The sequence below is a fragment of the Sylvia atricapilla genome, chromosome 10, assembly GCF_009819655.1.
Source record: "Sylvia atricapilla isolate bSylAtr1 chromosome 10, bSylAtr1.pri, whole genome shotgun sequence".
In the NCBI taxonomy this organism is placed as follows: domain Eukaryota; kingdom Metazoa; phylum Chordata; class Aves; order Passeriformes; family Sylviidae; genus Sylvia; species Sylvia atricapilla.
Window position 1 is genome coordinate 4682669 of NC_089149.1, and position 17546 is coordinate 4700214.

General features: G+C 40.6%; 2 protein-coding genes across 2 annotated transcripts in view; one reads left to right on the forward strand and one right to left on the reverse strand.

Annotated features, from left to right (window-relative positions):
• The window catches only part of FNDC3B (fibronectin type III domain containing 3B), a 186913-nt gene that overhangs the window by 84524 nt on the left and 84843 nt on the right, over positions 1–17546 (forward strand). The window contains exons 4-6 of the mRNA XM_066325740.1: positions 7508–7584; positions 14921–15164; positions 16269–16553. Coding sequence (XP_066181837.1) covers positions 7508–7584; positions 14921–15164; positions 16269–16553 — 606 coding nt within the window. The remainder of the gene's footprint in view (positions 1–7507; positions 7585–14920; positions 15165–16268; positions 16554–17546) is intronic.
• Positions 9104–17546, reverse strand: part of TNFSF10 (TNF superfamily member 10) — a 122423-nt gene continuing 113980 nt past the window's right edge. Inside the window, exon 6 of the transcript XR_010744352.1 lies at positions 9104–9115. The gene's annotated coding sequence lies outside the window, so the exon portion shown is untranslated. The remainder of the gene's footprint in view (positions 9116–17546) is intronic.

A 17546-nucleotide genomic window follows, 5' to 3' on the forward strand; every position in this document is an offset into this window, starting at 1 on the left:
TTTATTTTAGCAAAAGACTCCGACTTGTTTGTTCAGATTAGGACAGGAAAATACTCCATTTCTGTTCAAAACAACAAAACCAAAAAATGCTCTATTCCAAAATATTGCCTGTAAATTGAAACTGTAGAGTGATAGATATATTAGTCTAGTTTAAAAAAGGAACAAAACCCACCTGGGAATGTTGAAGAATAGCAAGAATCCCCGTTGTCCAGTTTCATTCTCTGTGGCTGAACAAGTTTACTTGCCTAACCTTTTTGAAAGACTTTGGTGAGCTTTGGATTGTCCAAGTTTCTCATAATGTGTAAATTTAAATGTCACCACTGCAGAGTGTGCTCACTGATGTTTTGTCATTGGTGTAGGGTAGCCGTATGCTGTGGGATCGGGTCCTTGTCCCCAGGTGCCTTCTCCTTCCCTTCCAGCCCCATGGCAGGAGGAGAAGCTGTGGTTTCACCAGGAGAGGATGTGCCAGGCTGCTGAACAGCCTGTTGACGTTATCTGGACTCTTCTCTGCTTGTTAAGTTAGTGAAGTGTGGTGAAGCCCAAAACCAAGGTGCAGGATGGCAGGTGAGGAGCGGGACAGCTCTTCATGCTCTCAGGATGACTATCTCCAAATTCAAACCACTTCATGTTTGCAATAACAAAAGTTCCATGCTTGAAAAGTTACTAATTCATAGTTCTGTGGTGGACAAAAGTGAGCATTTAACCTGATTTCCTCTCAGAATTCAGCTGAAATGGTGCTGCTGTGTGACTGCTGTAGCACCATGGTAGCTTTTGGACAGGGCATGTTCAGGGCAACCGATAGCTTTTAGTTAATTTCCTGTTTTTACAGGTTACTGCATTATTTCTAGAACATGCCCCAGACCAGAATACAACATCTGGGAGACACACACTGCAAACCAGCACGCTGTGCTGAGCAGGAATCTTGGTGATTCTGACATGAAAGCGTTGGGGTGCTGTTGTTGAAGTGCAGGTTGGACGTGCTCGAGCTCCCGCGGTGTGCAGCGATCGAGCAGCAAACGCCTTTCAAGAGGCTCCAGTGTAAACAGCAAAGGTGCCGGCGTGTAAATAAGCCAGAGACTGCTCCAGGAGCTGTCTGCTGGATGCGTTTGGCACGGCTTTCTGAGCAGTTTGATTGGATGTTTGGTCGAGTGAGTTCGCCTGCACATGTTGGAAGCATCAGTCAAACCCAGACTGGAGCGTGGCTGGTCCTGTCGGGTCTGTGGCTGCAGAGTCCAGGGGCTGAACGTGTCATTCGAGCGTTTGGGGTTTGCAGTTTGGGCTTAGTAACTGTGCACTGAAAATCCAAGACACCAGAGTGTTTTTTATAACTTGCATCGGTTTGGCATCGTATTTTTAATTATATTTACGGCAAATCGACTTGACTGTGAGAGGGAGTAAAGAACTGTTATATTTGTAGTCCTGGGATTTAGAAAAAACATGAAGTGGTCATAGAAGTCACAAGGAGGTCAAGAAGTGTGGGCTACCTACCTCAAAAGTGCTTCAGTCTCTACTGTCAAACCCTGTGTTTGCATGTTCAAAGGTGACTGTGCTCAGTGGTTAAGCCATGCACCTGCAGGATTTCTCAGGCTGACTCTTTTTTTTTTTTTTTTTTTTCTTTTAGCTGTTCCATTTGCATTTAAATAGTCATTTGTTGCGGGATCCAAGATAATTTGAAATTCATGGAGCCATTTCTGTTAGACTTGAGGGTTTTGGTAATGTTTTTGTACTCTTCAAAGGTGAAGGAATCACTTCATACTACTAAAGTGTGATCTGAATAGAAAATAAGCAGTTGAGGTGCCAGAATGTGAATGGGCATGTGGCAGACATCCTTTTATTCACATCTTGGTGTGTAAATGAGATTGTCTCAAAAATATTGACAAATCTGTAGAGATAAGCAGGATAAAACTCTGCCTGCTGCTTATTTCAGGCATGAGCTGGTGCCATGGGGATGGCCAAGTGCTGGACACATTTCTTAGCATTTATCAAAGCACAGGTAACATTATTTTAGCACCTTTCACTACCCTGCCATTGGCAGGTTGAATGCAGCATGAGTAGGACTTTTTTTTGCCATTTCAGACTTCTACAAAGGTATTTTTTTTTAGCTGTCAACCCTTCAAGCACTTAATATTGTTAAAGCTACTCCTTTTCTCTCTAATGTGGAGCTGCTTTAATCTACAAATTCACACTGATCTAAGGACAAAGTATTTAGATCTTGATCTACAGCAGATTTAAGACTCTGTGTCCTAGGAGCTTGAATGGACACCTGGGAGCTGGCTTTACCTTGTACTGTATGTGAACAGAGTTAAGTTAGTGGCTGAATTAGCACTTGTCTAGGAGAGAGTGCAGTTCAGAATTTTGATGATACTGGCATGTGAAAAGCTCTCTACATCCTGGTTTAAAGGTTTTTATGAAATGCTGTGATATGCTCATGTTTGCTTGTGCTAACAAAGAGTTCCAGGCTGTGGCCAAAATGCTGAGAAGAATGCTCACCACAGCTCTGCTGTGGAGGAAAGAAGATGAATGGAAGGATCCAGTTTTTTTTTTTTTTTTTTTTTTTTTTTTTCTTGTCATCACCTTGTTTAGTCCATAAGCTGCTTTGAGAATAACCAAGTGGAGGGAGAAGACACGTGTGCCTGACAGGGAGCCTGTTTGTGCTTGTTTCATTGAGGAAATTGTTCCGGAACAGCTGCTCATCCATGTGAAAATGCAAACCCTTGGGTCCCAGCCAAGGTCAGCAAGCCCTGGGTCATTTGTTTTAGCAAAGCAGACCAATTTGCCCTTTAATTATCTCTCCTTTTCATTCTGTCACACCTCTTGCTCCATAGATTTACTTCCTGAGAATGCCACATGTGCAAGATGTGATAGCAGTTTTGTTGTGGATCAGAGAAAGGCGGAATAATTTTTCATGGGTTAATTTTAACTGTTATAAACTGTTAATTTATAACATTTAATGCATTTACCTCCCTGGATTTAATTTTTCCCTTAGCTAGTTCAGTAGGTTCTTGTTATTAAAATGTACAGGTTTCTTAATTTTCAGACTCAAATTGCAAAAACCACTAAATTTCGTATTGTTTCTCTGCTAGGGCAGGTATTGTGGTGTGAAATGGTAAATTGCTCTGTGTTTGCTGGAAACAGGGCTGAGAAATTCCTGAACTTCAGGAAATTTCCAGTAACTGCTCTCAGAATGGGAACTTCATAATGAAGCCTGGTAGAGTTTTGTCATTGTCAACAGTCACTAGAAACTCTGTGTAAAACATATGCCCATGTGCTGGAGCTGGATGTGAAAAATACTCTACAGGGGACATAATAAAGAAAAGCAAAGCTCTCTAAGCACTCAGGAAAATGGTATAGACTTCTTTGCCCTATAATGTGATGTGGAAGGAGAGAAATAGGAAAGAAGTGTTACTGTAGCTGGAGGAACTGAAATGCCAGATTCTGGCTTCTATAATTTAAGGAAAGAAAACTGATTAAAGTGATCTTTAATCACTTTAATGCATGCATTAAAGGTCACTAGGGAATGACAAAAAAAAAAAAGCATACTTATTCCAAAACTGGTTTTTTACAAGCATCTTGAAAGTGTCAGCCAGGCTATAATTAGCCTTGAAAATCTTGGGACAGAAGTTTCTCAAGTACATTGTGACATTATTCCAGAAGGAATAAAATGACCAGAAGAACTGTCAATCTCTGCTTGACAGAAAACATCTCTTGGCAGGGAAAGTTAGAGACAGAAGTGTAAGAGAGCCCTGTTTTGATGTGCAATAAAATCACCCAATAAAACATGGCATAGGAAGGAATAGAATGGTTGTTGTCATTTTGGTTTTTTTTTTTTTTTAAGAAGCAATAGATTTGCAAAACCTTGTTGATTATCTGAAATGGTTAAAATAATCAGCTTTAATGCCGTCAAAGGGATGACAGAGCAGCACAAGGCAATAGGTGTTTGGGAAGAGGAGGAAAGGCTCAGACTGGGGTGTCAGGGTGTTAATTAGTTCTGCCACTATATGAGACTGAGTTGCTTCTTTTACTTATTCGAAGTTTAACTCTGTTAAATATCAACGTGTTAGAAATAGGAAAGCTGTGCTCTGCCAGGTGGGGACAAGTGGGGTCTGTCCCCTGCCTGGGGAGGTGGATATTGGTGCCCCTTGCCTGGTGGCTCCTGCTCTTCTCTTTCAGAGGAGGGGAAAGAATTTCCTTGCACCTGCATTTTGGACAGGGCAGCCCTCCAGGAGCCAGAGGAGATGTGCTGTATTCCCAGGAAAGGAGCTCGGGGTGGAATTTGGCCGCTGCCTTTGTCAGCAGAGGTGGCCAAGCGCTGCTGGCCCAGTTTCGTTAGGAACTCAGCAGACAATCTGCATTTATTAACAGGTTTGAAAAGTACTCCAGCGAGCTCCCTTCAGTGTGCAGCATCTCCGATAGAATGGAGGGACGTTTTCTCACTTTAAGTGAACTTTGTACTGAACCACAAGCTTCAATTAAAACGTACAAAGTTGTGGTTCCCAAGAGTGTACATTACTTATATCCATCCTGTGAATACAAGCAGCTGAGGAGCACTTTCCTCCATAGTTCTGCTTTTTAACAGGTCAAAACTTTTTGAAATAACAAAAAATACTCTGAAAAGCCCAACCCCACAACCAACCAAACAAAACTCAAGCCAAACAAAAGGTATGGTTTTGTTTTAGTGTTAATTAGGGAATATGATTAGACAACAAGATGAGTGTTTAATAATTGCTAGGACTCACTGAGCTGTGGAGGTGGGGGTCTTTATTTTACTACCTCTTGAAGTTGTTTTGATACCATTGATGAGAGGAATGCAATAATGTGTGCTAAAGTCATTTGGCTAACCCTGAAATCAAAGCAGTGGAAACAAAATCTAGCTGCAAATCACCAGGCTGTCAGTCTTTTTAAAACCTGTTATCCAAATGACTTTAACAGTTTGTGGGTCATATGCAAGGTTAAGACTCATCTTGCAGGGTGCACGTTTTGATGATAAAACACAATATTACTCTATTTTTTATTGGAGTGGAAGTGTTATAGTCAACAGTATCAGTGTGGGAGTTTGATTTCTTCCTGCAAGTAGATCACTACTCCATATGAGCAGTTGGCACAAGGTTTGGAAGGACAGATAGGAGGCATGCCGTGCTGCTTATTTGTTGTAGATGTCTGCTCTCTGTGTAGAAACTCCAAAACAGTTCCATTTTTAAGTTTATTTCCGAATCAGAGTAGCTGTTTTTGAGAATGACTGGCCAATGCAACTGTAAGAAGTTTTGGTGAGGGGCTGAAGCAGGTTATGCAAAAAGCTTCATTCTACTGAGCAACATTAACGGGCGGTATTTAAATTATTTTCTATTTAAATGGTGAACTCAGGATTCTTTTATTTATGTCAACAGTTTCTCTTACAGTTTTTTGAGTTTGAGATGTCACTGACAAGGAGTGTGTCACATAGCCGTTAACTATTCATTTTACATATTTTCAGGCATGTTCTGTTCTGAAAAACTGAACAGCTCTTGATAACCCAGTGTGGATTAAATCCCAAAAAAAGCATCATTGCATGTTCACAATATCAGCCTTTACCTTTTATGTACTGTCCAGCTTACTGTGGAGCAAAACTTGTCAGTGTGTACAGACTAAAGTGGATTCAGAGAGAAATAAAAAACTCAAAAGAGGTTTGCAGAGGTGTTTTTTTTTTTTTCATTGGGAAAACACATTTATTCAAACAGTATTTCTGTTTCAAACCAATTGTCACTTCATATTTTTGATGGATTTAAATAAAGCCATTTACATGGCAGCTCCTTCCCAATAATCACTTACTGCTGAGGCTGAATTTTTTCCATTGACACTGAAATTGTTGGCTGTCTGTGGAGACAAATGCTGTTGTGAGGGGCCATAGGGTAAGGGAGAAAACCATATGAGCTGAATAATAAGTAATAATATTTTTTTCCTCTTACTGGACCTGTAGTGTAGGTAAAGTTCCCCACATAGTTAAGTGTAGGAAAGTATGAAGTCCAGCCAAACCTGATCCAAAATATTTAAATTTAAGCTTCAGATTTCCTATTTGCTTTATACACTTGATGGTTTACCATAGTTCATATCTAGATCAAATTTAGAGTAGTAAAAGCTGTAGGGGCTGGTTAGACTGTAAATAACTGGATAGAGAAAACAAACCAAGATACGAGGGAGTAAAAATAACTCTGATGGATTCCTGTGTGTAGCTTGGATTTTGGGAGGTGGGAAGTTCTGCTGATTGTACCAGAAGCAGCAGGAGTATAAAAATGCAGATGGATAGGGAATGACTGCTAATTTAATGTGGACTGGTTTTGCTGATATCAGATAACAGACTGTGACTCAGTTTGTTGTGTGAGATTTCATTAGATTAGTCTAAATTTTAGGAGCAGTCACTCCTACAGGCCATTGCATCCCATCTGTGCCTGAAGTGCTTCATATGTTTTAGTGTTCAGCTTCCTTCCCTAGAATGTGATATGGTTTGGAGATGTTGGATGGCTTCTCAATCAGAGAAAGTGATGGAGTTACCTTTTGTGTTGTCAGTCAAAGCTGAAATTCATTTTGCAGTGACAAAAAGCAGAGTCCTGCTGAGCTCCTCTCAAGAGTTTGACCAGGGGGGCAAATGGCCTAATTAACAGTTCAGTGTCGGATTTTAATATGTAATAAGGAAGGAATGAAATTAATTTTTCTTTTCCAAGCAGTAAACTCTGATTGCAAACATCTGTCTGATGTTTGGGGGGTTGCTTTTACTGACTGCTCCATGCGATGTTCCCGAAGTTAATGGGTGAATCAATGAGCAGTTGAGAGAACTATTTCCATTTTATCTCGACTTTCTTTGAGCTGTGAGGCTCCATTTCCAGAAGCACAGTGGTTATGGCACTTGCTTTGTTGTACTTGTACTGAGTGCCTCAAAATGGAACTTGCATGTTCAGGGCTGGATTTCAGAGTGGAAACCATAAGCTTCTTGCTTGTATAACCACATTCCAAGGTTAGTCTGAATAGCTGAGATAATGAATTTGGTCTTTGTGCATTCTTAAATAGATAGATAGTTTTTCACATATGTGACTTTTTTTTTTTTTTCCCCTGCTACAATTGGACGCTTTCCTTGGGAGCTGCCGAATTCCAGGCTGCACAGTTTCTGCTTTGTTCCCTGCTCCTTTGCCTTCGACAAGAATAACTTAACCAGAGTTCAATATAGGAATTGTGGGCTGCTAAAGGACATATTGTGTTACTGCTTAATGCTGTATAAGTTGATCAGTGGGTAATATAAAGTCTATGTTCTAGCTGCTTTATGATGAAAATATTATTTCAGCAGAATATATGGTAAAGTCATTGAACAATGATCTTATTCTCAGAATGATGGCACAAGGCATTTTCCATATACCAGAAATTAGTAAAGCTGCTCATTTTGTTATTGCAGGCTTCAAAAATAAAGCTATTTTTAACCTTTTCTAAGCAATTATGCGCTTTTTTAAAAAAAACTGATATCTTATTGCTCTCTTTTTTTTAGGACCAGCAGAGGTTCCCATGATGTCACCCAATGGATCCATTCCTCCTATTCATGTGCCTCCTGGTTATATCTCACAGGTATGCTTCTTGAAGAATTAAAACTTTTATTATTAAAATAATAACAATTTTAAAATGGAAAAGCAAAAGCATTGATCCACACAGAGAAGTCTACTTTTAGAAGTTTTAATGATAGTGGTAACACACATTTTCATGCTCGTGCTGTTCACTGATAGTACACTCATATTTGCACAAGTGATGTGCACCTTCACACCCTGGTATTTGTGGTAGATTTGGGGTTTGAGCACCAGCAAAAACTCTGCATTGCTGACTGAGCATATAAATGCAACTTGTGTTGTTTGTGAGAGGGGGACAAATCCTTGATGTTGGGTAATGTCTCAAGTTCTTGTGTGCCAGTCAAAGGAGTTGGAGACCAGGGAAGTGAGAGGAGGAACCACTCTAGCTATAAAATATGCAGTTGATCCTCAGTATCTTCCCAGCAGAAATCCTGCAGCATACCAAGAACTGGGGGTTTTGGTGCATTTTCAAGAATAAATGTGATTGAACTATCTATTTATGGAAAAAATGGAAAAGGTTTCGCAAAGCTGTTAGGTTTTGAAACTCTTGGACAGCTACTGCTCTTCTATGTAAATAACCCCAGATTACCAGTCTGTTACTTCCATCTTCTGCAAAGCTTAGACTCCTTCTGAGGTAAGGGAAAAAAAAACCCAAAAAACAAAAGGGTGATATAAGGCATAACAGCTGTGAACAATACAATAAATCCAATAATTTCACTATTTTCATTGAGACCTGGACCAAAAGCTTCCTTAAAAGTACACAAAATATTTCAGATATCCTTGATGGATAGCATAAGAACTTTTGATAGATATAGTTTGGCATCTTGTTAAGCAGAAAATAGATGATGTCCTGGAGCCTCTTCCCCTCCCCAGGAAACATGTGAGCTTGTGTAATTCTGAAAAATTGTGGATGGCGTCATACTTAAATCCCACAAAATACTGCAATCACTCTGTGGTATTTTGACTTCTGAACAGAGTGAAAACACACTTCAAGTAAGGGGGAATTTGTTAGCCAGCCTAGGAGAGGGGACAAGATGTCAGGGTGGTCCTCCTGCTCCTCAGTCCTCCCAAGGGGAGTGGTTGGAGTTTTGAGCATTTGCTGCTTAATGCTCCTCATGGGCTCACCTAATTTAATAAACTGGCCCATATCATGCAGAGGTTTATCTAAAGATTTATTCTTCCTTTGAAATAATCTTAACACCTTTTTAATATTAAAATGTTTATACCTCTCCACCTCTGTGCTGAGATAAATGGTTGGGTATAATTGGAATGCTTTCCAAACCAGAGGGATGAAAGCCTTCCAGCTCTATCTCTGTCTGAGCCCAGTTCTTCTGTGAAGCTTTTTGTGGGGCACCATAATAATTCCACTAAAGAAGCCTTTAAGTAGTTTCTCAACCAGAAAAAATTCAACCAAAAACCCTCTTCTGAAGCAGTTTTTCCAGGGAGCTGGCAATATGTTGTAAAGTTTAGGGGGAAACTCTGTGTTCGGCACTTTTCTGCAGTGGAATGTGTGTTCTCTTCTGTGGTGAGTGAGCCTCTTGCCTTTCAGACTGCTTCATATTAAATAGTAGTTGGAAGTCTGTAGTAATGAAATTAGCTCTTTGTTGTAATAAACGTCTCTGCCTTATTTGCTCTTGCTTTTGTCTATTGCTTGGTAGTTAAATCTTTTATGATAAACAATTAGAACACAACTTAAATTTAACATATCAAGGGAAAAGCCATAAAGCAAATTAATGCACTCGGGGTTATGAATCAAAATATATTTGATTTTTTTGTTTGATTTGTCCCCAAAGTGTACATCTAAGAGTCAGGCAGAAAGCAATACCCCTGCAGAGAAGCAACAGTGCCTATTAAAAAAAGGGCATGAAATCTTATTTCCATTTTGTTGTGCCAAGCCTGTGTGAGCTGCGTTAGCCCTGAATATTACATGAGCTATCGAATGATTGCAACCCTGGATTAACGTGGTGCTTCATCACCTCTTTGGAAAAATTGGCAGGAGGATGTGAGCCCTGCAAGGTCAGCTCCTCTGGAAGCAGCACAAACACAGACTCTGCTTCTAGACTTCAAGGACCATGTTAATAATTGTGACTAGAAGCCGCTTTTGTTAATGTTAAGGAGATGTTCCCAATGATGAGGCTTAGCCAGGGCAGGAAATGGTCCAGGAAAATAATAGAAAACAAATACACCAGCTCAAATCTTTCATGCTATGATTTTGCTCTCAAAAGACCAGCTCTTCAAAGAGCCAGTATTTTGCATTATCTTTTCAGCAGCCAAACCTCTGTGCACCTCTGGCAGATATGAGCTATCAGATCAGGGTTCATGTCCCTGCAATTCTTTGTGGGCTAAGGGTTAGTTAAATATAAATGAGGGGAGAAGTTCCTTGCTGTGTTCTTGGTGGAGAGTATCTCTGCTGTAAAAGTTGGTTGTGGAAGGTGACATGGCAGAGAAACCTGCATTAAATGTGTGGGATGTCAACTTTTTGGCTTCAACTGTTAAGTGAGATCAAGGATTTGGAAGCTAAGGTGTTAAATTTTGGGGACATCCTCATGGGCTGTTGTTCCTGCTTTTTGTTGCATGCCTGGGAGGAGAGAAGGAGGGGTTGAATCAGGGTTGTAATCAGGAGAACTAAAAAAATGAAAATGTCAAAAAGCAGGATCATTAACTTGTTTGTTTAGTGCTACTGGCTGAGGACTGCTCTCTGAAATAAATCTGGAGCTATTCCACTTGAATTTGAGAAGTTACTTGTCTGTAGATGGACATAAAAATTTGTCATGAAACTCCACTTTGGATTTTATTTACAGGTTTGTTAACATAAGCTCTCTGCCACAGATATTTTAAGACTAAAGGACAGATTTACTGGTTGGACCATGAGGTGCCCATGTGTTTAAAAGCCTCCTTTTGCCATGGGATTTCTATGGTCTGAGTGTTCAATTTGAGCCATGGTCCTGCAATTCAGTATTTCTGCACCAAGTATTCCTGTACATGGCATTTAACAGAGCTAAAATATAACTTCTGGAAAGAGGAATGTCTTTAAATGACATTTAAAATGGTAGAGAATTTATCCTATCCTTGAAAAAATCAGGATTTTGGTCCAGGGTACATCCTGTCCCCTAAGAAAGGTGTTCTTCTCCAAAAGCATATTTGCTTGGCATCAGGTTTCAGTGACAATCTCCTTGTTTTTGAGTGGCTTACTGCTCACAGAGCTGCTCTGGGTTGTTTTGCAGTCCGTCAAGGCATCCTTGAACAGGATGATCCTCATTAAAGCTTTGAACACAAGGAAGGTTGTGGAGATCTCATATGGAGCACGCCATGAAGTGCTGATCCTTTTGAGTTCATGGTCCTGAAGAACTGTATCATTCTGGATGTAAAGTACCCCAACATGCTTGCCAGCATTCTAGATACTTATCTGTCTATTTTCCACATTGAAGGTATAGATTTAATTCGGTGTTGGATTTAATACTGATGGATTCTAAAGATAGTGATGTGAACTTGCCACGACTGGCGTGAACTTGGATTGGCATCTTTAAGAAATTAAATGAATAAATAAAATGTTGACATCCAAGTGCCTCGTGGATGAGCTCATTCTGTACTGTTTTTGGGTACAGATTGATTTATGAATGAAGTGTCAAATTAGTTTATGAAATTCGTGAAGTATTGGTTGTGGTCCACCCAGTGGCCATGCTCCAGATGTCCCTGCTGAATCTAGCACATTAAATTTAAGTGAAATAAGGTTCGTTTTGGGGTTTTGTTTTGTTGTTTTTTTTGAAAGTAAGTTTTGGAAATTACTTGCACATTACCATATAAATTCCTACAGTAAAGGTGTTACACAGAATGAGGGTGGTTGTTTCTTTAACTGGATCTCACAAAATGCAGATACAATTGACCTGTGCACAATTAACATGCCTTTTTCCTTAGAGTGTAGTATTAAATTTCAGTGGAGAAAAATGAGACGACGTGGAGCAGTGTGACTTTGAATACATGAATTATCTCTAGTTACTACAGTGATATTTGCACTGGAAAACAAATAACATTTAAAATTGCATTCCCAAAATGTGGCAACCAATGGGGGAGGCAGTTTTATTGTGTATGAGTAATGTTAACCCAGACTGCCCTGAAAGATCATCACCTACCTCACATAGCAATTAAACTCCCTAAAATATGGGAAAAAACCCACACAGAACTATGCTATAATAGTATTGTTATTGAGGTGGCATGCCACTTACACCAGCAAGAACAAAAAATACCAGCAAAAGACAATTTACCTACTAACTGTTTGAAAAAAACCCCATAAAATAATGGAAATTTATCTCTAGATGCCAAATGACCAGATATTTGTTTTCTCTAAATATAAAGTGCTAAAATTAGTAATAGCAATTACTTTTAATATTCCAATTGCATCTAGAGACCTCAACAAGGATTAGGATTGTGTTGATACTTGGCACTGAAGTACAGACTGTTTAGCAGTGTTTCCAGATGAATTTCTGATGTTTGTAACAAATGGCTTTAAACAGATACAAAAAATTGCAGATTTCTTCTTAAAATAGCAAAGTTGAGCCTCTCTGCTAGCTTATGTTTTTTTCATTAATGGATCAAAGCTGATTTTATCTATTTTTGATGAACTGAGTATTGTCTCCCAGAGTGGCACTGCTACAACCTACTCACTGCAGGTTTTACAGATCAAGGGGGGTATCTCCAGTCTTTATATCTACCTAAGGCATATAACACATAAATCAGATTACCAACTTGAGTTTGTTAAGGACAGAATAGTGTATTAAAAGGTTGCATGTACAGCTTCAGAAATGTACATGTATATCAATAATTCCTAGTTTAGACAGAAAATGCCCTGCAGGATTGGGAAACAAAGTGGGTTTTGCAAGGTCCCCTGTGATTTTGTGTTCATTTGTAATGTATGCACACGGAATAACAAGAATGCTGTCAGCATTCATGGCCTGGGAGGAAACAAATAAAAGATATTAGTGCCTTGGCTTTTCAACTAAAGTAATTTGGAAGGCTGGCTCATCTTTTGAGTTGGACTAGTTGGTGGTTGTAGGTTCCTCCCAGCTGAAATATTCTATTCTATCCCCTCATCTCCGGCTTCTCTCAGTCCTGTTGATATTTTATAGCTTCATCTAGCAGGGTAATTTCATCAAAAAGGTCTTTGACAGGGCTCTGAGCCTTCCTCCCTGCTTTACAGATGGTAGTTCAGGAAGCTGAATCCTAATAATTTTAAATATGGTTTACATTATGTGCTGCTCAGTGTACAAGCTCTCTGTCTAAATCTGTTCCTTAATATATTCATCTTTCACCAGAGCACAAAAGGCACATGTAGCTGGTCTAGATGCAGAGATAAGAGCTTGGAGTTGGCTTTGAGGCTTGGACTAGTTAAAGCCACGATGAAAACCTCTCACATCAGAATGTAGGAACTTGCTCCCTCTGTTAAGTTACAGCATAATCTGAGTCTGAGAGTTAAATCCAGCATTTCTGTGCGCAGTCCTCGATAAGTAGTTCTGTTTTTCAAGTGTGTGCTAAATGGAAAAAGATTTCCCTCTTTTCCAGGTTTCAGAGTGCAGGTTTGAGACCTGGCAGCAGGATAAGAGATGCTGTGGAGCAGAACCAGTAGCAGAGATAGGAAGCCTGAAAATGCAGCAGTGAAAGGATGTGATAGTCTAAATCTCTGAGGTTCAGCTGTCTTTTGAGGACTCTGTAAAGTCTTTGAAATTTCAAGCTGGCAGCTGACAAACTGCTAGTGGAAGTCGTAAATTTTGAGGGTAGAATCAAGTATGTTAAGCCAAGCAATTACTATTTTGGTTACTCAGCAAGTAACGCATTTTTAATGTGAAATGTTACGAGTGAATGAATTAACTTTCTATAGAAAATTGTCTTCTGTAGAGGCCAGCCAAGGCACAGAAATTGTGTGCCCGTGGTCACATCCACAGCTAACCAGCAGGAAATGCACATAACCTGAGGGCACCCATGGCCTGGGGGAGGAACTGGGTGAGCTGCTCCTAGCTGAATTTTGCCCTCTGATCCTTGCTCAGCTGATGCCTGAGGCAGGAGCTGCTGTTTGCTGGAGCAGTTCTGCTCAGGGCTGGCTGTGGGCATGGCCCCTGGGCAGGGCTGGTCCTGTGCAGCACAGGGGGCACAAACAGCCTGTGCCATTCCTCTGCTGCAGGGTACAGGTTTTTCTTTGTGCTTCAAAGACACTGGGATGTGATGAGAGCCACTGGAGTGTGGGCAATCCACGACAGAGTCTCTTCTGCTGATGGTGTGGTAATCAGCTGAGAGTGGCAGCATCTTGCAGCAGGTGCCTTTGGTGCACGTTCACTTATCTCATACAACATATTCATCACAGACACTGCTCCATCTGTGTGCCATCAGTCAGTTTAGAGAAAATGGGGTTTTTAACAACCTGTTTGTTGTATGGAATTAAATTATGCTTCCTTCATGCTTTTCTACCTCGTGCATGCCAGCATACAGAGTCAAAGGGATAGTAATCGCTCTTAGATGGTTGTATTTTTTAATTTAAGAAATGGCAGAAGTTTTTTGACAGAGCTTTAAGAAAAGCTTGGTTCCTAAGTCTGGATTGAAATTTGGCTGGTTGACTGTTCTCCAGAAATACAACTCTGGAAAAATTATAACCTGAAAAACATTTTTCAGCCTAAGCACATTTCCACCTTCCTACATCTGTTTTTACATGCTTTGACTATGGCGTTGGGGGCCAAGTTATGCATATCCCAGAGCATATTTGTATGGTTGTATAGACCGACTCTGTAACAGAAACAAACCCTCTGCCCTATGATTTATCCTGAGCAGCTACCTGTTATGAACAGAGCAGCTCCTTTGCAAATGTAGGCCAGCACAGCAGGCTCCTGCAGAGTACATGTCTGTGTGCACACACACAGCCTCTCCACAATAGCAGTGCCAGCTGCTTTCCAAAGTGTTACTAACTCTGTTCTCAGGGCACTGTCACAATCCATGCTAGAAATTTTATGGCCAGAACGTAAGGTCAGTCGCAATGAGTAGGCTTATTTTGGTGCTTTGTGTTCCTTTCTCAATTGTTTTCCTCCCTAAATGCAGGTTATTTATTCTGTCCCTTAACCCACATAGTTATCACTAGCAGCAGTACAGCTCCCAGTGATTAGTGTGGATATCTGAGTCTCCAGGAAAAGCCACATCACCACCGCCGGTTATTTCTGCTGATATTAATTTTAGAATTGTGTTTATTCATGAAGCTAAACCCAAGGACCAGCTGTTTCCCAGTGGGAGGACAAGCTGTAAACAGTGCTGTTTTAGAGGTGTGCCTGGTTCAGATGCTGCCTAACGTGCTCCTCTCTCTGCAGGTGATAGAAGACAACACGGGCGTCCGGAGGGTGGTGGTGACGCCGCAGTCTCCAGAGTGTTTCCCTCCCAGCTACCCCTCGGCCATCTCACCAACCCATCACCTGCCCCCCTACCTGGCACACCATCCCCACTTCATCCACAACTCCCACACAGCGTTTTACCCTCCTGTCACTGGACCTGGGGACATGCCACCGCAGTTTTTCCCGCAGCATCATCTTCCCCCAACAATATATGGAGAGCAAGGTGAGCTGGGAGGAAGGGGCTGGGACCGGCCTTTCACACCTGTGTTCAGCAAGGTTTCAGCTGGAGGAACCAAGAGTAGCAATGGAGAGCTTGAGTGGCTTTGTTACATGGATGGAGCCTCCTGTAATATACTGAGTGGGGGGCTGTAGCTGTCTGGAGTATCCATTTTTATTTTACCAACAAAGAAAAAACTGTTTTGGGCATGATATTTTTCAAGGTTCACACTCAAAGTCTGAACATACACAAAAAAGAGGATTGAATTATAGAAAAAAAAATCAAGAAATACTGTGATCCCTGCAAGATGACCTGCCTTAGGTTAAGGAGTATCCATTTTTATTTTGCCAACAAAGAAAAAACTGTTTTGGGCATGATATTTTCAAAGTTCATGCTCAAAGTGTGAACACACACAAAAAGGAGGATTGAATGATAGGAAAAAAAATCAAGAAATACTGTGATCCCTGCAAGGTGACCTGCCTTAGGTTAAGAAAGGCCCATCCTTGGAGGGGGGAAGCAGGGATTGTATTTAATGAAGTGTATCTGAAGAGTGTACATAATATTTATGATAATGCTCAAACTTTTTTTAGATAGTTTTAATTCCCAAAGCTTCTATTTCACGTTGCACTTCTCTCCTTAGGCAGCACAACTGACATGATTGTAAAGTCTATTTATACTGGGAAATTAAATTGCATGTAATCAGGATTGGCAGTTTGAAACCAGCACATATCAGCTTGTTCTGTCCAGTCAGGCCCTGAGGAACAAAATACTAAATTGCTCTGAACTTATGAAGGCTTTTCCCAAAAGATCAGTTCTGTCTGGATTTTTCCTTGAAATCTGTGTCCCTGAAACACAGACTGAAAAGGAAGGGAAAAACATCACCCTAATAGCAGTGTTTTACACTCTCCTCCAAAGTAAAATTCTGTCATCAAAGGAGCACAGTTAATACAAAATAATTGCAAAAAAGAGTTTTCTTCTAAAAATCTCCAGGAACAGCTGGAGTAATTGCATTTGGAGATGGCCAGGAATTTTTGTTTTCTGAAGGGAGAAACAACCCCTCAGTGATTTTTGCTGTCAAGAGTTAATTTGGGCTAAACCATTCCCTTTCAGAAATCATACCACTATACGGGATGTCCAGCTACATCACCAGGGAAGACCAGTACAGCAAACCACAGCACAAAAAACTCAAAGACAGGCAGATTGACCGCCAGAACCGCCTGAACAGCCCTCCTTCCTCCATCTACAAGAGCCATATAGGCAGCTGTGCCACGGTGTACAATGGTTATGCCAAGAGCCACAACGGGGCGAGCAGCGGCGGCGGGGGAGCCCCAGCCCTGAAAAAACCAGAGCGCAGAGCAAGGAGCAGCCCAAAGTCAAATGAGCAAGACCCACATGGTAAGAAGGGAAAAAAAGAAAAAAAAAAAAAAAGAGGGCTTTATTTATTTTTAATTCCTTTTTATTGCACCTTTCCGGCTTGTGACCTCCTCTGTATGGATCCCGCGGCCGTGCCAAGAAACACTCCCACCCACGCGTTAATACGGTGTGAACTTAAATATGGATGCTGGGGCTTGCTGGGCTGTATTTGTTTTGTAAGGTGAACCCAGTGCCTCCCCATTTTCCATGACTACTCCCCTGGTAGATGCAGCATCGTTCTCTTTTTTATCTTGTTGGAAGCAGAAGTGCGTTTTGTGGGTGAGGTCTTGGTGTTATTTTGCTTTTCGGAGAGGCGCCTTGGCACTTCACAAAAATCTTCATGGGCAATTAAGCTATAACCAAAACCTGACTAGTAGGAGCCACTACTTTGCATATCCTAAGTTAACCTGGTAAAGTTATTAGAAAGCTTAGAAGTGATGACTGAAAAACCAGGAGGGGTTTTAATGTGAAAATTCGGTGAAAGTAAGATTAGTTGAAAACAAAGCCAAAACGAAATTTCATTGGAAATGGTGGTCAAGTAAGCCTGGCTACTTTTGAAATAATTTTCTTCAGAATTTTCAGAGGCTTGCCATTTAAAAATTGAAAACTTGAGATGAGCAGCCCAATGCTTTACTGTAATGAAATCTCATTGATTTGCACATTCTGCCCACAGCCACTTCTACCTAAATTTAGTTTAGTAACTTGTTATAACCCCTTATACCTACCTGCCTTTCTCCTCTCTGCTTGTCTCTTTGCTGACTGTTACAGCAGCTGCTGCCTGAAAAAACTTGGATGCACTAACCAAAGCAGCATGTCCAGGATATTCATAATGTAGCACACTCTGAAATATCTTGAGTTAATTTATGCATAAACCCAAGGTGTTCCATTATCTATCTATATTGTGTGTTTATATGGCTCTGTACTTTTGCATGTGAGACATAACTGAAAGAAATACTTATGAAAATTAACTGTATC